General features: G+C 39.1%; 1 protein-coding gene across 1 annotated transcript in view; it reads right to left on the bottom strand.

Annotated features, from left to right (window-relative positions):
• Positions 1-21,085: 21,085 nt before the first annotated feature.
• Positions 21,086-25,895, bottom strand: part of LOC117384466 (mannosyl-oligosaccharide 1,2-alpha-mannosidase IA) — a 201,466-nt gene continuing 196,656 nt past the window's right edge. Inside the window, exons 11-13 of the mRNA XM_033981793.2 lie at positions 25,640-25,812; positions 23,576-23,691; positions 21,086-22,307 (exon numbers count right to left, since the gene is read on the bottom strand). Coding sequence (XP_033837684.1) covers positions 22,172-22,307; positions 23,576-23,691; positions 25,640-25,812 — 425 coding nt within the window. The 3' untranslated portion in view covers positions 21,086-22,171. The remainder of the gene's footprint in view (positions 22,308-23,575; positions 23,692-25,639; positions 25,813-25,895) is intronic.

The following is a 25,895-nucleotide window of genomic DNA, read 5'->3' as shown; positions in this document are numbered from 1 at the left end:
CTGATGTAACGCAACAGTCCACAGTGTTGCAGAATATCACGGTTATTGTCAGATCTTTTGCAGAATTGTTTCGGAGAGAGGGAGGTTGGGTGGAAGTTTTTGTAGTCAACTTTCTCCTGACTCATGCCATGTTGTGACTAACCAGGGGACGGGTGAGCTCCTCAGTCGGTTGGCATCACCAGAGCTGATATGGGCTCATTAAATCCCAGATGGTCAGATGGGCCCATGTGCAGCCAACTGAGTAGCATCAGTCATCAGCGGGGTGAGCAGCTGACCACAGGGCGGCTGGACCCACCACTAATTGCTACTCAACTAAATTTATTGAGCTGGTTTAATTGGCCATGAAATTTGGAGGAAGCAGTAACTTGTTGACAATGGGTTTTGAAAATGTTGTATTTGGGGAAAATTTGAAACTAAACTGAAACATCCGCCATTGCACCCCAGTTTGCGCGTATTAGGCAGGTGGTGCTAACATATAACTAGACGACAATCGATATAAGGCAGATGGACCAAATATGCAAGTATTACCTCCGTGAACAGTAATCCGTGAAAGCTGGACCTTCACCCAAAACAACCAGAGAGCCATGAAATTTGGAGGAAGCAGGAACTTGTTGACAATAGGCTTTGAAAATGTTGTATTTTTGTCAAATTTGGAACTAAACTGAAACATCTGTCATCGCACCCCTGTTTATGCACATTAGGCAGGTGGTGCTAACTAAACAACTTCCAATATGAGGCAGAAGTATTACCTCCATGAACACTACTCCATGAAAGCTGGACCTTCACCATCAAAAAGCCATGCAGTTTTGTTGACAATGGGTTTTGAAACTGCTGAAAACCAAATTTTGAAACCAAACTGAAACATCTGCCATTGCACACCAGTTTGTGCAGGTGGCCCTAAACATAACAGGACGACCACCAATTCCGTGGTTCAGGCAGATGGACCAAATATGCAAGTACTACCTCCATGAACACTACTCCGTGAAAGCTGGACCTTCACCCAGAACGACCAAAAACAATGGTATCCTGAAATGTGCAGAGTCCAGATTCACAAACAGATGTAGTGACCAACGGGCTCGCTGAAAAAGGGAGCAGTTCCAATGGTACAGATGGTGCTGGCAGGAACAGAATATCATACACAAAGCCTGTTGTTTCTCACAGTCCAGCTCACCTCCCACTTAACAGCCTTACGCCCTCACAAGCAACAAATAACACACCGGAGCACACAGCGAGACGCGACACAGAGAACAGCCCCATTTTAATTTGAATTATGAAAAAAACAACACTTTCTCAGCACTTTTCATTTGAGTCTCTATGCAGTGCTTGTGCTACACCAATGCTCTTTTATAGCGGAGAACGGGAGGCATAGAAGGAGCGCTTTAGCACACAGGAGGGACTCATAAAGAGAAGGAGAGAAATGTTTGGCTTTCTTATTATCAGCGGTGAGCAGGCATCAGGCTGAAATGGAGAGTGTAAGAGTAATAGGATGAGGAGCAGAACTGTGGGGTAGTGTCTCTGATTCTGAGCTTATGACGTATTGGCACTTTAAGTTTCTACATCTCACTATATCACCTGTTCACAAGGGCGCACAGACTGGAAAGCACTTGGGTGTCCTCAGGAAATGAGTACAATTATATGTTGAGTCTTTGAGGGCTCTTCATAACCAAATTGTCTTGCTCTTTTTGTGTTTTCTGCCTATTAAGACAAGCAGTAATACTTGTGTTACTTAAAATGAGATGACAATAAATTAAGTCTGTGGTAAGTAAACTAACCGCACAAGCATAAACATATTTGTCATGTTCAAAGTTGAAAAGAAGCATCTGTGTCATTTGACAGAACCTTTATACTTCACAACACTGGTCTCATAAAGTCACATAGGCAGACCACAAGAGAAAGGGCCACATCACCTGAACAGAACACATTTTGTACTTCTTCTGAACTACTTCACAACAAAAAATCACACATACTTGTGTGTTTGGAAGTGGGAAATGGAGCTTTCATGGCAAGTCAAGAATACACATTTCTTCTCTAACAGCCTGTTCACTGCCCTCTCCAAACAAGCCTTAAGACGGCTGCAGTACATCCAGAACACTGCTGCTCAGGTTCAGACTAGAACCAGGAAGTATAAGCACATGCGTCCTGTGCTCAGGTCCCTGCACTGGCTCCTGTGGCTCAGAGAATAGACTGCTTCTGTACAAGTCTCTCCATGGACCAGCACTAAAGTACATCTCCGACATGTTAGTGCCATATGAACCATCTCACACTCTAAGGACTTCAGGGACCGGCCTCCTGCTGGTGCCCAGAGTCAGGACTAAACATGGAGAATCAGTGTTTTAGTTTTATGCAGCTAAAATCTGGAAAAGTCCTCCTGAAAATGTGAGACAGGCCTCTACTTTGATCATTTTTACATCCAGGCTCAAAAAAGTTCTGCACTTCTCATTGAATGTTATTTTTAATGATGATTATTTATGCTTTGATTTGTTGCATTGTGATTTTAGTGTCTTTCTTATTCTGTGAAGCACTCTGAATGACTGAATAAACTTGCCTCGCCTATACTTGAACATGTAAAGCGTGTCGTCTGTACACAGAATCCATCTCCTTGAATTCAGATGATGTTGTGACTGGCAGGTACATTAGCCACTCGGGGATACGACCAATACGGCTGCTTACGAGGAAAAAAAATGAAAATATTCCTACAGGAGACAGAAAAACATTGCAGATTTATGCAGAATCAATAAAGGAAGACAAAAATGCTGTTATTGTAAGGAAAGAGACGTTTGATTTTATACCGAAACAACCAGTTTGAATCCCAGGCAAGAAAGGACGAGACAGTCTACTCTCAACTCCTCCTGCTCAAGACTTTTGACTATTATTTTATTTTTATTTTTAAGTGCACAATGGCTGATATTGCATGCAAAGTGGACCAAACTGGCTTTATTATTACAGCTGATGTATGGGGAAAATAGTTGTACAAATTGCTTAGATGCAACACACTTATAGGATGCAGCATATGTAAACATTTCAACTGAAACGTATTCCTCATCACATAAATAATTGAGCAGTATATTTACCGAGCAGTGGTATCTTATGGATTTCACATCAATTATGGAAACATCTATTTAAGACCAATGCATAATGAATAACTGCATAAGTATGGCGCAGAACTGACAGCAGGACACACATTAGGTTTCTTAAAATATTTGAATACTTGTATAAATTTCCTATCTAGTGTATTGATCACTTAAAAGCGTTCCATACACACTGACTGTAAAACCACTTTGTAATTTGGCTCGCATCTTGTATAAGACGCTTCAAAGTACTGCAGTTTAAACTAAGCACCAGGTCGAAGTGCATTGGAAACTTTACCAAAACAATCAACATTAGCATAATCAGAGAGTGCACTTTTGAGCTTTAAGTGTGACTGGGGTAGCTATTCAATTAGAGCTGCTTCCTCGTGTTGTTGATGAGCTCAGTGGGAGGCAGCATCAGTGTGAGCTTCTGTTTGTGCCATTTGTACATATAGCGCATTATTTCGAACAACAATTATCATCATCATAACGTGGGGTATATAATTACTTAATCAAAAATACAAATAAATGAGTCCTTTGGGGGCGAGGGCTCTCTCCAGCTGAGGTGCACCGACGCGGCTGCAAAAAGGGCCGTGCGCCTTTGAAGCTACAGATGATGGGAAAGCTGCCAACGAGCACCGCGGGCAGCACTCACAATGCTCCTGGTTTCATTTCCGAGCCCAGAGAAGGTGTTTGCTCTGCACTTTTATCTCTGGAGGTGCTGTGTGTCTTGTGTTGGTGTGCACGGCGTAGGGCCTATTGATGTCTGAGACTTTGATGGAGGAGTGAGGAGGCTGGACATGTGAAGGGGGAAAACATGTTTTCACTCGCACTCTGATGAATAATTTGCTGATTTCTGTAGACAGTGCAAGAAAAGCTGTAGGTAAAGCATCTTGTACAGTGTTTTGGTCACACTCAAACGTACCTCAGTCATTGTGATAATAATTTATTCACTTTCTTTACTTGAGGGCAGTTAAGTTGACACGTTAGCTCGACATACAGCAGTTTTAGAGTGACTTATCATGAGAGTATAGTAAAACCGCCCTCAACATGGCTGTGTAGACTGTGCCAAAGCCCCTCATGTTGTACTATCACACCTTTATGATTTACTTGCTGGTTGTGGGAGTACAGTTTAAATCCTTCGAGCCGTCTTATACTGAGATGTACCTGCCACTGTACGTGTGTGTAATTCTGTGTGACACGTTGAAACAGTCGTGGTAATAGAGGCTGGCAGCTCATCTGCACTCCTCCGTTTACCTGCTGTGCTCACCAAACTGCTGCTCCATCATCGAGTAAGCTTTGTCACATAACTGAGCACTTTCAAGATGTAAAGGAAACAAAGTCTTGAGTGATGATATTGTTGACTAAATCAATAAAGGCACATTACTGTAGGATATTAGCAAAGACCGTGGATAAAGTCATGGCTCACTGCTGCAAACAGCTGTAACATGATGATGTCATGAGGTCGCCATCCATCAACATAAACACACATAGACAAACAATCTAACTCTTTTACAACACTACAGCTTTGGGCCATTTCTTTTTAAATTATCTGTACACAATGCAAAATCTTTTACACAGAAGACACCACCTTATTGTCCATTGCTTGGTTAATCATTAGGGACGTGTTAAAATGAACAAAAGGTAAAATATAATAAAACATGCCCAGGTGATATTTTAAATCTAAAGGTCAACATTACACAGCCGGGTCAAAGTGATACAAAATACAAGTAGCCTCTTTAATTGTCCTTGCACAGATATTACAGATATTGTGACCTTAGGCTCTCACCACAGTCTGATCTGAGGTAACTGTCAAACACTTTACAGTGGTTCAGAGTGCAGTCCTTTGACCTTTACTCTGAGCCAGATACATCGCAGGACTGAACAGTCCGGGTACAGCCCACTGGGAATATCAAGTCAATCAAACCAACTGAAAATAAGCTGGGACAAGTACAATTCTAGATCAATACCGATATTGAATTACTTTGCACTTTTGAAGCATTTAGTGCACCTCAAAGTTTTGCACTCTATTAAAAATCTGAGTAATATAACACACCACACAAAAGACCAGAAGAGAAATACACAGAAGGATGATTCAAGTAGTGGCAAAATATCAGGGAAAAACACAGTAATAGATAGGAGAAAATACACAGCAGTGTTTTTGTGCATATCCATTTTGTGAGCTGGTTCCTTTGCGTTCCTAAATATCTATTAAATTTGTAATGTTGTTTGTTTATAACATGTGCAGCAATCCACTTGATCCACTTGGACCAGGTCACCCTTGGAAAAGAGATCTCAATCTTAATGAGTTTTTAATCTGGTTAAATAATGATTAATACAAATAAATAAATGAATAAATACATATGCAGTGTCAAATGAAAAGGTCTTTGGTCTGGATTTGGAAATGAAAGGTTGTTCCATAAAAGCAGGAGGATGATGATCAAAGACTCCTGTAGTACTCTCACAGATTCTGGGGACCTGAAGTAGGCCTGCTCTTGGAGAACAAAGACTTCTTTTTGGATAATATAAAACAAGGAAATCTTTGAACTGAAACTTTGAGCCAAAGCATTAATCAATGCAATAACATTACAATACATTGAAAACTGCACTTATACGTTTTAACACATAATTCAAATGAGTACTGTTTTCAAACATTTGTCACTTACACATTATCTTAAAAATGTTGAATATTTTTCTTTGACCAATACATGAGGGTATAGAAATAATATACAACATGCAAACTTATATTTTTAGTGTCCATTAATGATATTTATTAAGTGCGTCTGTCTATTTGAAGTGCATTTTTTAATCTGGTTTACATAGAGATAGGAGGTGTCCATAGAATCTAGTCAGTGACCTGAAGGACAGAATGAGTCAGGTCAAAAGACATGAGCTGAATTCACCTCCTTCTGATGGACCTTTGTATTCTGTTGTATTGATGAAAAGTTTGTTGCGCGCTAACTTGTGCTGAGCTCAATGCTTTCTCACAAATGACAGCCTGAGGTAATGGCAGCCTGGACAAACAGCCCTTACTGCACATTAGCTTGTTCTCATAGTGTTTGATTGCTTCTTTTCAGGTGAACACAGACCTAATAGTGACCTGTGATTACTGTTATTTGAGAGACTAATATAGCCCCTGATTACAAAGCTTTGCCACACTCAATGTTCGGCATGAGCTCAGTTACATTTCATGACTACTTTTGACAACCGGGCAAACAAGGCCATATACATAGAAGATAGAATTACTGATATTTCTGAAGGTTAAAATGAGCCGAGAGATCGTACTAAGTCTGAGCTAAATCCGTCAGGCTGTTTTCTTCTTACCTGTTTGAGCTGCTTCCTGTTCGTGATGGAGTGCTGTTGCCGTCACTTCCACGTCCAAGGCGCTGCTCCCATAAGCCCGCAATCTCCACAGCATCACAGCGGATTAATGGCGTGCCAAGAGGGAGAGCACCGTCAGTCTACAAGAGTCAAGAGAGAACACAATGTGAACAACAACTTGGCTTAAGCTGCATTTGTACTTTGTCTTTCAAACTACAGTTATTTAGTCTGTGGGAGCTCTGCAGGACAGTTATATCAGATTATTTGTGCTTTATACCATGTTATAATGTTGTATCCACATCAAAAACACACCTGGACTGGTCCCGTCTTGATATGTCACTGTGCGTTTAAATTAAAAATGCATCTCCTCTTTTCAATGTGTCAGCAGATACAGTCCTAGCAAAACCTGAAAAAGAGCAGGAGACAAGCAGGTGACCACTCAACCAAATATTTTTTTTTAGCACTAAATATGGCGAAGTAGTTTAAAGTAGAAAGAATGCAAGAGAAACATATGCCAGTGTGTCTTTTTCTTTTCATAAATGTTGTCTGCGTTTTATCTCTTGATGACACCACTAAGTGCCTGCCATTAGTGGAGACACTTTAAATGTGACTTGTTTATTCAGTCATAATTAAGTGTGTGTCAGATGTGGGCAGCTTCATCTGATGTAAATATCTCTGTCATGTGTCCTCAGCCCCATTAGTCCTTATCAATATCAACAAACACAAACACACACTCACACACGTTGTACCACTTAGAAGAAGTGTGTGTGTTCACCCCTGATGACAGTGGTGCAGTATGAGGACGCTTTAAGGCCAAAAACTGTTCATGGAATATACTAATATTTTTCAACAGCAATGAATCTTTTCATTTTTAGTGACAATATTATGATTAAAGCTTCCTTCAGAGCTATTCCATTAGCACCATTGACAATTTAACTTTTGGCCAGATAAGATCTATGCCACATTTAATAATTAGTTAATGCACTGCAAGTGATAATATTTGTCTGCTTTTACAATTTATAACATCTCATGTTTTTTTTTTTTTTTTAAATGCATCTCTTCTCTCGTTTGGTGCCTGGTCAGTTCTGGGTCTGCTCTGTATATTTTATTGCATTTCCATGTTACTATTGCTCTCAAACTACAGGAGTTGGCCCTCAACACTTCAGCCCTTCTGTTTCCTGCAATTTAACTGAAATCAAAGTTTGGAAATACCCCAAAGTTGTCATGACATGTGTTTCTACAGAACACAGGCAGAGGTCGCTGGGACTGTATGAGCTGACACACTGAAAGTAGTTTATGGGAGGACATAAATATGTGATAAAATCTAACCAAATTTCAGCTAAATGTATGCCATAAATGTCTTAAATCGATGTTACAGCAGTACAATGTGCATTCTTCCAAACATTTTGTGTGTCAGTTTTTCAGATTATTATTATTTTTAGGTCATGATTTTCAAATGCAGCGAATACTAATGAGGCTCTGTGTGAGCTGGAGCGTAACATAGTGGGGGGCATTATACACTACTCTCAAATGGAGCATATAATTGTTAAATTGATTTGAGTAAATATGATCCCTGAGCCCATTAAGAACATGCTCACCACACAGAGGCTGCCTGGAGTTACTTGGTGAATAGTTTGGATGGACAGGTCTGTGATGTGATGCTGCACTGTGCTAGTTGTGGTGCCAGTCGAGGCCCGTAGGAGCCATTAGTCAAAGTCAGTGTGCCCATTTGATTACTCCTGTGTGACAGATGGAGTGTCTGTAATAAACAGGAGCTATTATTTATGGAAATGGCTTCATGGGTAATTAGCGAGCAGTGAGTGTTGGCTGACAGTCATCTACATTATTGTATTTTAACCATTGCGGTTTAAGTGTTTGGGAGTTGCGGAGAAGGAACGTGAACTTGGGGTGTCATTGCGGGCTCCTTGGGGTCCACATGAGTAATTAGTGTATGATGTCTGATGGAGCGTTCCAAAATGATCCTGATACGACATCAGAGATAAAGTTATTAGACTATGGATCATCTGCGTTTGACCTGGAAAAAGATTATAACAGAGCTTATCAGAGAGACAAGTGAGACATGATCTGAAGGAAAGCTCAACACACGTAATTATGAGGCCAGCGGATTCTGTCTGCAAATCTTTTCTAACCCACAGAACACTTACACAGTCATTTTGCACCTGGATTGGCCAAAAACAAAAGTAAGAAATCACTATGGAAACAGCATAAATCTGGTGACAGTGTTTTGTGAGCTTTGTCATACCACAGTGTTATTTTTTTTTCCATTTGCTTTGACATTTGCATTTGATCACACAAAATCCGAAACAGAATTTTAGTTTTCCAAAACAAAATCTTATCATAGCAAAATGCAGTTTTTCTTCCAAACTGATCAATCATCCTCCAGAAGCAAGTTTTCCTGTTAAAACTTTGATCTTGTCTTTTCTTTCAGTCATTTGACAGCTCAGACGCCTCAGTGCTACAGAGAGTCACTGGTTTACTGCAGTCTGTCATTAGGGTCCATACTTTGCATATATCAATTTGGGGCTGGAAAAGATCTGAACCCTGTCTGTATTTTACTGATTTTTCTATCGCTTTGACATATTTTCTGAAACTTTTCATAAATTGGGTAAATATTTTGCAAACTACCACTCAACACACAAAGCAACTTAGAATGTTAAGTAAACATGATTAAAACTTAAAACACTCTTGTAAAAAGGACACTTAAAATATAAAACAGTCATCATCATATCATTTAGGTAAAAAAGCAACATTTCCAAATCTGTGTGTTTTACCAGGTGGAATCTAAACTGCATCAGACTTGGACGTCAAAGGTTTTCAGTACAAAACTTTTACATTGTGGTCTCTGGTGCTTTTGTGTGTGATTATAACATAAGTTCACATTGTGATCCCTGTGTGCTCTGTTTTATCCTTTGTATGTTTGGTCTATGGACTTTGGTGAGAGTGGGTAGTAGTTTAGGCACACAGACTAAAGCACATGCAGAGAGAGTGTTACAACTGCAATCTGTGTAAAAAAAAAAAAAAGAAAAAAAGTTGATTGTTGTGTTTTAGGTTCTGCAAAGTGTTGTGTAGATTTGATCTGAGAGTTGAGGCTTGAAAAAGGATATAAAGTTGTGAAACATGAGTGTTTTCTCCTTGAGTGGCAAGTTTTGGAATTTTACTCTAAAATCTAAATTTTGGCAAAAAGTGATTGATAAAAACTGCAGTAGTAGTAACACATACGTACATATACAAAGTACATATTAGAAATCACATTTAGGTTTTTATGCTGAAAGATGCTGAAACAGCAAATACATCATCACTACTTTTGCAGTATGTAAAAATGTGTTGAAAATCAGACCAGACTGTAGCAGGTATCACAGCGTCTGTTCTCTCTGCTCAGACACTTCTGTTTGATTCATGTCAAATCTTATGTTGTTAGATTTTGCATGGTCACAAATTGTAGTTTTTTGGTGTTGTTTGCATTTCTGTATTGAAAGTGTTAGGACCCATCTCCTTTACCATGTGAGAAAAGGTCTGTAGTATTGAAAAACAAACAAACAAGGTGATATGAAGGTGATCATGTGAGTCTGAGCTGTGTCAAGTTTTCTGAGGAAGAGCCTGTGTGAACTGAAGAGAACTGTTCCAAATGATCTGCACCTGTGCCTCTGTTCAGAGACATGTTTGAAACTAAACCAAGTTCCACAAAAAATGCTAAAGGGTTGAAAAAAACTGTAAAAGTTACAAAATGCCTGAATGTCTGCTGTGAACGGTAATTGACAAAGTTTAAAAAGGCAGTGTGTAGAAACACTGATATTTACAAGTCTGTATTTTTGACAAAGACAAAACAAAAACATACAAAACGAGGAGATATATTTTTGGGAATGTTTACTGTCACTAAATGTCATACACTTCATAATGTAGTTTATGGTCCCAGTGAGTGCCCTGCGCACCACTTCACAAGAGAACTGCAGCACGTCAGCAGTGTTACCATCTTTGATTAATAGACAGTATTCTTCTGCTTAAACTGTAACTATTGTTTCCATTGTTAGCAATCGTTTTAGCACATTTTTTGAAACTGGTTTAGTTTGATTCAAACATTTATCTGAACAGGGGCAGATGATCAAAGTATTTAGCTAAGTATTTTGGCTAAGTAACTTTTCTTGGGCATTTGACATATTCAAACAGTACTGTATTTTTAAAAAAATAAATAATCACATTGTTTGACTTTGACAGGCCACAGAGCTGGAGTCTAAGTGCATCTGTGGATGTCAGTGTCCTCACAATAAACATCTTTTTCAACACTGCCCAAGTCAGTGTCAAAAGTTCATTTGAATGAAACATAGTTTACATTTTGTCCTCATGCAGTGTTCCGATTCTCCACCTGAAGAGGTACACGCCCACACACCAGCTGCAGAAGGTCAATGATCCCACGCCTTTGCACAGAGACCTCGTGGTGTGATCAAAAAACATAAAGTCAGCTGTACAAAGTTATATTAAAGTAATCTTTCTAACCTGTCGTCTGTGCTTTATACAGGATTCTGCCTGTTGCAGTCTGGTGGTGTCATTTCCCACCTTCAACACATTGCCAGCTATGGTGAGAAAACAACTATGTGTGTGTCTGTAGGACACTACATCTTCAACTACCTCTTTGCGAGACTCGGCCGACAGTCCTCATGAGTCGACTGATTGTCCTATAATGACAGTCACGTGCAGAAGTGCAGTGGAGGACAGGTCTGCTGCAGCAGACAGAACAGTGCCTACATCCTGTTCTACCAGAGATTTGTCGACAACTAGTGTCTTTCTGGTCTATAGGGCTGTTAGCATTGTACTTGTACTCCAATACTTCCAATAACAATACTACTATTACTGTATTCATCAAGCACTGGACAGTTTCTAGAGCTAATACGGTAAATCAAAATGAGTTAGCAGAAGAAAATACTACTCAAGGTGTTTCCTGAGTTAGAAATGTAAAAAGCTTAGGTCTCAGTACACCATCAGAAGATTTGCTAAAGTTCATCGGCTCCTCTCTAAAACCAATGATATACTAAAATATCATTAGCATAATAGTCAACATTCAAAAGGAAGGAGTCAATTTGGTATTAGCACAGTCTACAACACACACAGTAAAATAACTAAACTGACAAAAACATTCAAGATATTTCCTCCCAGTGTAGTCAGCCCACGTTGGTCTTTGAAGAGTTCATGATCAGTGTAAATACATGTGTTTTTCTCCAGTGTTGCAGTTTGGCCACTCTGTGTGGACTCTCTCCGTCTGCCTCTCCCAGTGGGTGACGCATGATGCTCCTCCTGGCACTCTGCACTTCAGGGATGTGTACTTTTGTGCTGCCCCACACAGAGACACATGCTGCTGAAGTTTATGTTCACTATCTGTGTCTCTGAGGGATCTTTCTTTTACAGTTTTGTGGAGCACTGTGGGGGAAGCAGCTGTGTGGTGGAGCTGAGAGGACATACGCCTCCTGGTGAACAGATATACTATTTACTTAAATGCACTGAGTAAAAAGGAATAATTCATGAGTGCATGAATGCACAATATTTAGCCAATCTTACCAACATATAGCCAAATGTTTTATCAGTGCACCTAGGCCCTTTTGTTATATGTATCTATAATGTTTGTTGTATCTAATTGGTTTCATGACGTTTCCCATTTATTTAACCCAAAGTTTTTTTTTCTCTTCTGCAATCAAATATATTAGGTTGGAATATGATTTAATTTCATAATAAACAATGTGAATTAAAGTTATATAACCAACCATATTTTGTTGTGTGAATAAGTGTACGACTGTAGTGATGCAGTGTGCAAAGTCCACTGACAGGTTCTAGAGCAGAAATGACGGGACAGGTTTGAGATGTTGTGGATGAGTCATGCATGTTTAGGTTTAGTGCTTGAGGGGACATTTTAGGTGGGTGCTCTATTTGCATTGGCTTGGTAAACTTGAGCAAACTTTGTTGTGTTAGTTTTCAGTGAAGCCACCAATGAAACTTTGACTAAGAACATATATCATTAAATTAGTAAAACAAAACTAGTGTAATAATATAGCTTTGACTGAAGTCCTTTCTTTTCAAAACAAAGTTAAGGTTTAAAAATGACTCTTGAACAGGCCAGTACAGGAGCCTTGTCACATTTCCATAACATCCAGCCAAAATTGTTAGCAAATATTATACCAAACAACCCAAAGAAACTATGCCAGATTTTTTTGTCATCACTCAGTTCTAGTTTGTTGACTCACACAGAATTTACAGTAAACACTGTTTTCACAGTGTATCACATCCAGGTATAATTGCCATCCCTGTGGGAATGAAAACACCCCACCCAAATCTGAGCAAGAATTTAAAAATAGCAGTATATGAAGTGGATTTCTTTATACTAAAATTACTTTTGAGTGTAAATGTATTTGAGTTGAAGTACGAAGCGATTTCATTCCTACGAAAACCTTTATGAGCAATTTGTACTGTACAGAAGATAACTTTGGATCTCAAGAGTTGACAAACCCAGCCAAACTAATACAGTAAAACTGCATGCAGGAGCCAAGTTGTTTGACACTCGATTAGATACTAAATTTCACAAGAACACTAGTCAAAAGAATGTATAAATCAATAATCAACAACCATTGTTTAGCATTCATAATGTGAGAACTTTGCTACTAAATACTAGTAGTTTAAAACTTTTCACAAATAATGTACAGGCATGTATCTAAGTTTGAGGCTTGTAAAGCACACTCAGTTTGTAACTCAGCGTTGTTGGGCTCTTTGCTTTGTAAAATGGACACAGGTGAATGGTGCATGGGAGTCACTGAGGCTTGTGAGTCAGACACCTGGCTGAGCGAGTGCACAGCAGCAGAAAGAGACCAGGAAATTGAGTTGTTCAATTGTAGAATGAGAGTTGGACATGGTCGGCAAAAAGTCAATGAACCTGAGAAAAAAAAACAGGACAAAGTTTCTTAGTACTTTTTGGTCAACAACTTTAGTCATTTGTGAATCGACATCCACGTCGACATCCTCTTGTCTGCCAGAAGTTTGAAGTTGTCAACAGCAGACATTGATTACTTGAAGCAAAGTGTTGAGCATAAATTATGGTCAATAGATTTTAAATAACTTTTCTTCTCCACCATTCTGCAAGACAAACAACACAGGAAAATGGAATATTGATTGAAAGATAAAACAAAGTCAGAATAGAGTTAGAATTGAGTCTTTGGGCAACAGCTCTGTCTTTCTGTCACAAATGTCTCCTGCAAAGGACAATTAAGATAAACGCAGCTCTTTGAAAAGATGAGGCTCATTTTGAAAACGCAAAAGTAATATCCATTTGTATAGATCGTCACAATAGTCAGGTACATATGTAACGTGGGTTGGGAGTCATTAATAAAATGTAAAATAGATGACCACATTGAATAGAAATGTAACTGTTAAAAGAGAAGAGAGCACTGCAATGAGTGTACCAATTAAAAAAAAAAAAAAGACCAGATCAAAAATATAAATTATTAAAAGGTTAAAATTAATTGCAAGTTTAAAAAGGGAACCCTCAGTAAAGCAGCATAAAACAGTATTAAAACATGGGTCTGGGTTTAAAAGATGAGGGGGCAGTTCATAGCTTGGTGGAGGGGGACACGATCGTTCTTCCGTCTGATCTGTGTCTTCCCCTGCAGACAGAACAGAGACCAGCAACTCACACGCAGTCTTGCTGCTTGTAGGCTTTTATCCTGCACCGCTTACGGGGCAAGACCTACAGCATTGACTGGCTTAGCGCCAGAGGCTGATGAGCTAGAGCACCACTAGAAACACTTACACACAAGGTGGAATTTCTCACTCGCTGGATCAACGCAGAGGCATTGTGGCGTTACCGTTCCAGGCTCGTGACTTCTCTGTTGTAGCGTCAGGCTAGCTCTCTTCAGTCTGTTTCCTTTCCGCTTTGTATCTTTTTCCGCCTTGCTCCAGATGTACTAATTGATAAGGGTGGTTCATTGGTCGAAAACTTGGGTCACAGCAAACGTAAGGTCATAAAACTTTGCAGCAAATAAAAACATGTAAAATCCACCAATAATAAAAACAAGCCTCCCCATCTCACTGGTAACACCACACATTTCACATCAAAGGAGAGCTCATTTACACCCATCAGACTCTTATACAAGCTATTCCTGCATATAGCAATGAAAGAAAAACATCCCATGCTCAATTTTATCCTTTAAAAATCTATATTTAAGAGATTTTTACTCCTCTCCTTATATCCAACTTTCACAATGACTTTTTCGTAAGTGATTTGCACAGCTGCTATTATGACACACAAAGACCATCCTGCCATTTCATTCACTGACCTTAATGGGAAATATATATACACATTTTCCTCAAAATGCTTTAAACCATACAGCCATGTGTCATTATAGAATTGGTATTTTTTTTTTGCTTTAAAACAGATACAGAAATTGTTTATAGAAGTCAATCGTTTCATTTTAAAGTCAAGATTCCCAGTATTATAAAATGTACAAAGATGAAAATTGATTTATGTTTTCTGTGTATTTCTGTACAGGACTGTCTCAAAACTAAGACTAGATTCCTCATTTACTGATTCTATAAAAGAAAACAAACAGCGGAAGTGTGTACAAGCGTGGATAGTGGATACGGGTATCCCTTGTGTGCTAGGCAACAGTTCGGTCCGGAGCAAATCTCTCCATATTCAAAGCGTTAAATCTCTGAGGTAAGTAGATTGTCACCAGATGCAGTGCTGTGAAGAAAACAGATGAATATTTATGACTGTAAAACCATAACAATTAGCATTAGCATTCAGTAGCATTATGTGCTATTATCCATTCCCGAGGATCTCACACTCTTTGAACATGCAGTCAGCACTGAGAGAAAATGGAGCAATTCAGGACAAAAGACGTGTTGTGGCACAGGCATCTTTCACTTCAGCATATTTCAGCTGATGACATCAGTGCAGACATCAGTATTCCACTTTACAACTCACTTTTTATTTTCTTCACAACTTCACTTGACAAATTACCACTTTGCTGATGTGAAACTGTGATAAATATTTACCACAGGAACTATCCCACCAGACCAAGTCATAATTAGGAAAAAAAGTCAAATGCACTTTAATGTATTAACTGATTTCTGCATTTACCTTCAGTAAAAACATCGCATTACATCTTTGTATATATAATATTCAAATTGTCCAAACAACTGTTGTCGAGGCTGGTAATGAGGTACATGTGGTAAGTATCAGGCTGGGGGGTCTAGAGGTGCAGGTATTGTGCTGGCGAACAAGCAGACATGTAGGGGACAGGCAGACAGCTTTAAAAACAATGACACCTGGACACAGAACAAAACAGTTGTACTACACAAACACTGAAAAACATTAACCTGTCCTGTGGTGCCAAATGCATTTACTAACTGAATAATGCACTCTTCATTCCATAGAACCTCAGAGTGCTACAATAAAACACCAAAACTTTAAACCAATATTAATTCCTAAATGCAAAAAACATCAAAAATAAGCTTTTCTAAATAAAAAAAAGTCTTTAGATTACCTTTAAAAAAGTCCAGGCTCTTTGTGGTTGTCAGCTAGAGCGGGAGCCAATTCCAGAGTCGTGGTGCAGCTGAACAGAAGGCTCGGTCCCCCATCGTACGGAGCCTAGTGGTGGGAACCTGAAGGAGCCACCTGAAGAGCTGAGGGTGCGGTTTGAAGATTGCAAAGTGATCAGGTCTTGCAGATACAGAGGTGCTTAACCAGTGATGCATTTATGGGTTAGCAGAAGGATTTTGTGGTTGATCCAGGATGAAGCAGGGAGCCAGTGCAGTGATTTAAGAATAGGAGTGATATGTTCAAATTTTCTGACTTTCATTAGGATTCTGGTGGTGCTGTTTTGAATGTATTGTAGTTTTTGAATGTCCTTGGCAGAAGTCCCAACAAAAAGATCCATTGCAATAATCCAACCTTGAGGAGACAAGTAGTATCAACCACAAACTGGCAGCAGCGGATTAAAAACCAGGCGTGTTATACTGCAGGTAATGAGGGAAATTGGATCCAGGTGTGCTGTCAGATCAGGTAAGCCGACGCCCAGGTGGGAGGAGAGACAGAAAACACAGAAGGAAGAGAGAGACAAGAGGGAAAACAGCAGAAGGGAGGATCCTGACACACTTAACCAACTTTAAAACTTTTGGAAGGTATAAGGCTAGTGGAAAGAAAATTAACTTAAAATATATTATAATTTAGTCCAGCCAGAGCAACAGTGTTAATCTTCCGTAAACAAAGCACGTTTTGACGCATGATATTTCTTTGTCTGCAATGTTCTGAAGTATGGCATTATCATTTGCTTGTGTACACGAAGAAAGATAAATAAAATTCTTAGCAAAGCAAAACATCTCCATGGAGAGAAGCAACGGACAACAAACTCTGCTCAAGAAAACTGACATAGTACACTTTTAATTACATCTGTCTTATGTTGCAGGTTTATGACACTGCTGTTACATATTTGTCAAGAATTTGTCAAGAATAACCATATTTTAATGTTACCTGCTGTGCTCTTTTGTCTTTAGAGATGTGATCCAGTGATGTCAGACTTGTGTGGACCTTTGGGTGCTAACGAGGCGTGGGGGGCGGCAGGTGAGGCCGGGCTGGACGCTGCACACTCTGGACATCTGTTCATTACACACATGGAGGGACACACACACACACACGTAACACTCACAATGTCACCAAATGGAAAGGTAATCAGAACCTTTGCCTCAGTAAGAAGGTATTATGTTTTAAAATGACAATGCATGGTGCCATATTGGTTAAAGTCCTGGAGTTGATTTCTGGCTTTGGCTGATGTGGCCGATACCTATAAGTAGCTATTTAAATCCATAGCAAAGTACGTATATTTATCTCAAGGTGAAACAAAGATCACACATTAACTTCTCACTTCTGTAAAAATAATAACAAAATATATTTACCTGGGATATAAAGTGTTTGTATAAATATGCAGCCAGATAAAGCTCTATTAAATTTGTCTGTTCAAAAACACAAATCTGATGCACTGAGGACAAACTGGGAATGAGACATGGGACACACAAAGACTAAGGCAAAAATATCACTATTGAATATTAATGTCGAATATCGGCTAGAACGATACGTCACCCATCCCTTCCAGTCCTTCCCCTGCTGTGTGGAGTTTACATATTCTCACTGTGTCGACATAGATTTCCTCCAGATGCACTTCCCCTTAACACTAAAATATGTGGGTTAGACAAGTAAAACAAGCTCCATGTGATATGTGTGCCATGGTATGTAAAATAAATATAAACCAATGTGTCTTTACTTTACCCGAGAATGAAGGAACAGTGCGCCCAATGTTTAAATAAAAGATGATTTCATTCATCGATTCATCCCAAATGAGTCCCGTTCACTTCCATAGCCAAAAGCATACTCAGAATGAAGGCAGAAAATCTATGTCTCCACTGATTGAATTATAATGTATAATTGAGGAGGATATTAAAGGACAGCATGAATGGGCTCAATCAGTTACTTTGACAATCAAATTAAAGTTTTAATAATGATACAGTTTTATAATGTGAGGAACAATGTAGAGTGAGGCGTCTCGAATGCAAGATTAGCACAGTTACATCATAAATCTCTGTTCTAATCAAATATACGGCTGTTAAAAAAAGAAAAGTAGAAGAAAGCACTTTTCTTATGCTGTAGAAGATTACATTGAGGTTTTAAGGCGGAAATTTTTCAATGTCAGTGATATGGGAGAAACTAAGGCCAGATGGAAATGGTCAATAATCTTAATAGCTACAAAATGGGCATTTATAGAAACTACTTCATAATGAGGTGTTTATGGTTGTCCAGGTAATACTGATTTCAAGGTACAAGTTTTTTGGTAGTAAAAGAGATGGACTACCTTAAAGTGGAATTAAACACTACATAATTTTTTTTTTCACTGCTAAACTGTGTATGTGTGTTACTAGCATTATGTACAACTTTAGTGCAAACTAGGTAAATTTGCAGCTACGTTTAAATGTTTAAATGTAAGTTTGTGCTGACTTCAGTGGCCTTTGCGATTTCAAGTAGTTGATGACATTGCGCAAAACTGCTCCAATTACAGCCAGATGTTTCCGATTACAAACACCTCACTGCAGGGGCGGAGTTTGAAGTGTGGATACCTGGTTTAAGGAACACCTAATCAAGGTGTTCCTTAAACCTCTAGACCCCCAGCCCCTCCTTCTCTCTCTTTTTACATTTTTTCTCCATCTATCATGATTCCTTCAGCAAACATAAACAGTATTACAAATGAATTGATTAACAACCTATTCCCAAGCGCTTGGTTAGCCAGCTATAATCCATCAGAACAAGGCAGACGCTATTCTACTCCCTCCATCCCATTTTACAAGAAAAACTGGCAAGAAAATATGTGCTTAACAGACCATGAAAATGTGCAGACTAGGCCTAAGGGGCACACTCAAATAAAGTCTAGAAAAGTAAAAGTAGTATTATATACAAGAAGAAGTATCTTTGAAGACATTTGCCAATTAAAAAGTATTTGTGACATTCCTGACAAGATGTGCGCTTTTGTCGTTTTGAAAAATACACTAGATGACACCGTTGTCCTGGAATACATCAGTGCTATTTGAATTCCTTTGATTTTGAAATAGGTGGGACAGAAGCTCAGGACCACGAACTTGTCACTTCTTTGGTTTGTGTAATCAAAGATGAGACAAGCTTTTACTGTTTGATGATGTTTAAAAGAGGTTCTATAATGTCCTCCTCAATTTCATTTATGCTTAGTGTTTTGAGATGGAATTTCACATCAAAGACAAGCTCAGAATATTGCCTTTCTCGAAGTTTATGCAAGTAAAATGTAAAGTTCTATCAAACTGCATTCACTCTGTTTCAACAAATCTCAGAATATAGTTGCGGTTTCAGACCAACAAAATTATCACATCATCCTGTTTCTTCACTGATGATTGTCTCCTTGTTTTAATATACTTTATATGGGCTGAGAATGTAAAAGAAAGTAGTATCTTGGACTATATAGAACTTTATACATTAAATCAAAGCATTGTAAAATGTCATTAAACACATATTATTAATACATAAACAACTGTCGTGTCTCAGCTTTTAAAATTAATACAAAAATACCAATATTAGCTTTTTAAATTTTTGGGTTAGGGTTAGGTCAGAAGCTCTAATCTGACTTTAATCTGAGTTTTGATTTATCTAATTTTGTACAGATTTTGTCCAGTTAAACAAATTCCTCTCAAATAATATTACAGTCCCAAGCTAGCTATCATTGTTAAACTGTTTTTCACTTAAGTCACATCTTTTTTGCTGAAAATCAAACACAGAAACACGACCATGAACATCGGCATTGAGCTCAGGCCCTCGAAAATATGTCGTTTAAATGTTAAAGGTTAAAAGTATCGATGCATTTCAGTGGTATTCCAAGGTTGTTTATTTTTACATCACCACTCCTCCAAATTGCACTATCCTTGGGTACCCACATGAAAGTTGTAAATCAAACTAACATTAAGCACTTTACCTTGGGGTGTTACTGTGTCGGTCATTTCAAAGCCTGGTGTATCCAAGACAAATTCAGAGGACTCTCGTATATCTGGTCTAATCTGTAAGCAGGAAGAGGAGAGAAAAGTTATTGTAGGGTTAGTCCCCAGCTTTAAATCCTACTGCTCATTTTATTATCACATTATTATCACCTTGTTTGACCATCCTTTGCAGCTGACATTGAGCCTGCTTCACTGTGTGTGTCTGTCAGAAGTTGGTCCAGAAGAATTCAGTTGAAGCTCGTCAAGGAAAGGTATAGTCCATCCATGAGGCCATATTATATCATATCCAGTGCTGCTAAATAGCCTGTTAAATTGTTATTTCTTTTTGGCAGCTGATGTGTGGAATGGTTGTTTACCCCCTCATAAATCCAAAAGTTGTCGGATCAATGGCCAGTGCATAATACTGCTTATACTGCTAGCTATCTTTACCTGTCTTGATTAACAGTCTCATTTCCATCAACCGGCACAGAACAGATCTTAAAAAGTGCTATATAAATCCACAGCATTATTATCATTATTAACTAAAGGCTAAAAGCAAATAACATCAATAACTTCAACATCCTCAAGCCACCTATTGTGAATCAATATTTCTACGACAACAGTTGCTAAGTTCATGCAAATGTGCCATTAACTTTGCTGCATGTTGAAATGCATCAAATTACTAAAACATGTAATAGCTGGTTTTGACATTCACATTAACAAGCACTTGTCCCAAACAGGTTGTTCTTCTTAAAGACAAAAAGGAGGACAAATAATGGACATTTCAATCTATTTTTTAATTTACCAGCGAATGTCAATCATGTGACTTTTTCCTGAAGTTGTAATGTGTTAAAATGAAGATTCAGATGACAGGAGGCTGATGATATTAACTTTGCTCTGCTCTGACACATGGAGAGAGTGGTGAAATGGCCGAAGCCCATTAGTCATTTTCTGCAGCTGATTGCTGGAACCCAACCCGAGACGCCCTCCTTTAATTAAATTTGTAATGAACTTCCTGCAAGCTAACGTCGAAACAAATGTGAGCAGCAAATGAGGCATTATCAGGCCTTCTCCTTAGTACAGGTGGACAGACACAGACCTGGTTTCAACTGCATCAAACTGTGCAGTGATGTGATGAATAATGACAGGACAGCAGAGATTAAATGTACAAAGTTGCACAGATCTTTTATCAGTATTTGAAAATATTCAACAGTGAAAGTTAAATCAAACAGTAAGAATAACATTAATTAATATCAGCATTAACTAGACTCAGAATCTTTACCGAAAACACCTGAGGGAAGCAAATCATAAAAGAACCCCGAAACAAAATGTCCACTGAATTTGAGTAAAAACAGAATCACAAAATGAAGACAAGCTTGGACTGGGTCAGTATGTACAGGACATTCGCTCCACAAGCGTAGTGACAACAGAAGAGGTGAACTCCGCAGCGGCAGCCCTGCGGACTCTAAAGGCTCAGAGTGAAGCGGAAAATACAAGAGACATGGAAAAGCCCTCAGCAGAGCTTTCATCCTGTGTTCCTTCTCTTACACTTGTACTATGGTCCGCACACCCACATGGCCCCCTTCAACACTTTGAATTGAAAGGCAAAGCAAGAATAAGTAACCAAGCATACAGTGGAAATGAACAATGTTCAAATGGTCCCTGGATGCATAAGACACTGCCGCCTTCCTGACAACTTTAAAAATTCATTCAAGCTTGTTTCAGAGAAACATGACATCAGCATTAGTTTGGAGGTGGATCCGAGATTCACATTTCATTTAGTCTGTACATTTTCAATATTTAGTACACGTCAGTCATTTACTACCTGTTAAACCTTACCAAACACATTACTAGAAACAGGGGAATAGATGCAAACAAACCTTTGGTCAAAGAGTGTACTCACAAAGGAAATGCCAAGAAAGGTCTAAGAAAATCATTCATCAGATTAACAGGGTTCAAATCAAAGAGCCAAACTCAAGTGGTTCTGTGTCTCTAACAGTATGGCCCACAGCCTCCTCCCATACATTTGGGTCTGCAGTACGGTTTCCTCACAGAGGAAAGAAGGAAAGAAAAAGGTGCTCTTTTCATGAAAGTTTGTTTTGATTGTCCACAAAAAGACGGGCCAGCAGAGGTATCTGCAGCCAGAGGAGATACAATCACAGCGTATGGACCATGGCCCTCACTGCAGAAGACCACAGAGTCCTGACAGAGCCCAGGTCTGAGTCAGTCCTGTCCTGGTCCAGTCACTGAGAGCCACTCTGTGTCACATGGCTCTGTTGACAGCTCCTGCGGATCACAGGCAGAGGGTGGGCCTCTGTGTTAAACACCCAGTCCTCCAGGGGGAGCAGGTCGTCTTCAGAGAACAGCAAGTACAGGTACCTACACAGACACAGCCGAGGAAAAGAAATCAATCATCATTTCAGTTATTCTGTTCCAAACATCAATGTTTACATACTGTGACAAAGTGATCCTGTCATAGAAAATATCAAATAAATCAGGCAATATAAAAACAAACATCATATGCATTTCAAAGGCTTCCTGTGCAGGTGTAGGAAAATACTGCTATGACACCAGTGCCTCAGGGAAAAGAGACAGTAATATGTAAAGAAGCTCTGCTTGTATGTACATTTAAATAAGCTTTCAAAGGCGTTTTTATTGCACGCTGTTTCCTATATTTCTCAGTACGTCATGTACTCTGGATCTAAGAGGGACTGCCTTGTCTCTGCTACACAATAACTGTTATTGAACAGAGCCATTGAGCAAATATTGTTTTGGAAGTCATCCATTTGGCAAAAAAGATGATGTTTATTTTGTGTAGCTGATATTTATCTTGTGCTGTGGCATCCCAAAAATGCTGAAGTGACAGTCCTGACATGGTAGTTAATTACCCATGCTAAGTGATGATAAAATACTGAAGGAAATTAGCTTACTATACGAACAATCAATGTCTCATCAGTGTCTTCTAAGAGATTAGCATCAATGTTTATAGACAGTGTCTCACAACTGTCTGATTTTTATTACTCCTCACACAATCTAAAGTCTGAGGTTGTAAAGGGAATTCATTCATAGCATGTACATTACTTAATACAGGTTTTATGTATAAACAATTCAAATACATAAAATGTTGGCAAGACTAGGACCTTAAATCCCTCCTGTACCTTTTGTCTGGTTACTTACATTAAATGAGTCTATACAGAACCTCTTACTTTATGGTGATTGTCACTTTGAGGTTAATGCAGATGCAAATGGGAGCGGCGTACAGGCTACTGCTAAAAGCTGTCTGCCTTGTGCCGACCTGAACACTCTCATCGCTCTGGCCTTAAAATAAAGCTCTTTAACATTTACTTGGTGTGTCAGAACAATGCACACAGATAGGTCTGCATCACATAATGACCCACAGTGGAGGCGAGCTTCTATTACCCCATCTGTAGGCGCCACGGTGCTTTGGGAGAATATTCTTCATTTCCAACTAGAGTAAGGAAAATTGTGCCGAAATTGTGCCATGTTTCCTATCAAGGGTGCACAACTGCATATAGGCCTGGATGAGTAGTAGGAAGTGGTGGTTATGGAGACGGTATTGGAGCAGATAACCATTTAGGGCAGATGCAAAAGTAAAAAGTCATTTTGTGAGCTCAGATGGAACATACTTGAGGGTCTCTGAGAGGAAGAAGCTCTGCTGCATGTTGTCGTGGCTCACGGTGGTGGTGTACACGTCCCTGATTCCCGAGAAACCTGACTCCACTCTGCAGTGCAGCTCCAGGGCCTGGCACGACAAACACAGGGGAACATAATGAACAAAGGATTGACATGGCTACAATGCTACAATGAATAAATATATGTCTTTTTTCTTTACCTTAAAGGAAAGAAAATCTAGAAATTTGTCAATATAAGAAAAACACAAAACCTTTCTTCCCTCAATTAAGGTTTTAGAGGTTTTTATTTCTAGTTTCAATTAACTGTCAATATCTGTCAATTTAAGCATTCCTTGGAGCATTAGAGGTGTACTTTGGGTGGAGGGCCCGCGACCAGCAAATTCCCATGGAGATGTTGTTGCTTTGCTTGGAATGTTCCACAGTAAGGCATTAAATTTATTCATCTCTACGCAGAGAGACAGCTGACTCCACCAGGCCAAGTTACAGATCAGATCTGTAGAAAAGTGACTCCAAAAACAGTGAGAATAAATGCTTTTCAGGGTATTTTGGAGCAATACAAATGACAGCAAATCAATGTGTACAAGATAGATTACTTTAATGCCATATTGTGGGACATTAAAAAAGGTGAAGAAGGTGAAGAAATATGCTTCCAGAGAAGAACATTTGTAATAGGATTCCTGCTGAATATATTTAGGAGCGTTGATGTTTTCTGGTGCCGTGTTTAGTTCCTACCTTGGAAATTACTTTATTGATTTTATGTTTTGTCTCCAAAAATAACACAATTTTTCATTTCGATTCCATTTTTTCTTGTACCATAAATACACCAAACTTTCAGACAAGTTTTGTTAGCTACACAGTTTAGACACCTGCAACACAAAATCTGACAAGGGCTAATAGAGAGTGTCGGGCTAGCCAAGCGGATTAGCACATTATTAGCCCTGCTACAAAGGGCTGGCTTATGCACATTCATTAACAAAGACCCAGGCGTGTTAGAAGCCCGTGTTCACGTAGAGGAGCGGTGGGCACTTCTGTCAACCTTTATGCTTTATAATTACAGGCATGTCACAGTTGTCATCCTGATCTGCCACTGAATGCTAAGCTAACAGGCTCCTGTCTAATGCCACACTAATAACAGGCCTCATACGCAACCTCTACCTCCTCTGGGCACAAATGAACCTACAATACCATCTAATATCCATAGAGCAGGTAGAGGATAACTGAGAGAGCTGAGTCTAAGTCTTTGTATGAATCTGTTTGTACCACATTTCATTGTCTGATAGATAAACTGAATCACGTTATAGATTTTGTTCTAGTAACAAGAAGCATTGCCTTTCTGTTGTGTAAAGGTTTTAAAAAGCAATTTATGGCTGGACCTTGAATGGAGTTGTCACTGGAAGGAACGGCATTTTGAAGGGCTCGATTTGTCCCTTGCCTGATCTGTCGCAGTAAAAGTAAATTTATTAACCATCATAGCAGAAAAAACATTATTTCACCGCTCAGTCCGAACCAATATGTGCAACCCGTTTTTATTCTACCTTTCAGCTAAATGTAGACTGCATAAAACCACTTTCCCAGCCACCGACAGCACACATAGATCATTTGCCAAAAAAAGTACATTAAAGTTACACTTTATAACTTGTAACTATGCACCATTAGGCCAGGTTATAGGTCAGATCTTTAGAGAGGCCATTCCGCTCACAGTAACACACAGTACATTTTTTAAGGTATCATTACGCAATAAAAAGAAAAAAAAAAAAAACACCTGAATGAATGCCAGACAGATAAGTTCAAGCCATAATGTGGAACATTCCAGGCAAAGCAATATCATCTCCACAGACAGAGGTGGTGTGCCAGAAAAAGTGCACCTTTAAATGTTTATATATGATGGCAATGTTTAGGATACTTTTTGATATTTTTATTGCATTTTTTTATGACCAGTGAAAATGGTAATGCTGAAATATGTACCAGCAGTAGTAGTAGGTGTAGTGATAGTAGTAATAGTAGTACTAGGTAGGCCTAAATAATGTCTGGTAAGCCGTATTGCAGTGTGTATCTCACCTGGACAGCCTCCCAGCCCCACTCTCTGTACTTGGGGTCGTGCGTTAGTCTCCACATGTACATGTAGCTTTCAATGACTTCTGGTCGTAGAATATAATATCTGTCACTCAGTCTGGTGGCTGTGGCCTCAGCTCCACTGTCGAACCGGAACGCCTCAGGACCCAGTTTGGTGCCTGTTGGACACAACCAAACAGTAAAAAACACATAGCATTTACAGTTGCACCAACTGCCATTCAATTCCTATGAGGGTTACAAA

The sequence above is a fragment of the Periophthalmus magnuspinnatus genome, chromosome 16 (assembly GCF_009829125.3).
Source record: "Periophthalmus magnuspinnatus isolate fPerMag1 chromosome 16, fPerMag1.2.pri, whole genome shotgun sequence".
Taxonomy (NCBI): Eukaryota; Metazoa; Chordata; class Actinopteri; order Gobiiformes; family Gobiidae; genus Periophthalmus; species Periophthalmus magnuspinnatus.
Note: the sequence above shows the minus strand (reverse complement) of the source record. Positions and strands in the feature narration are given on the sequence as shown.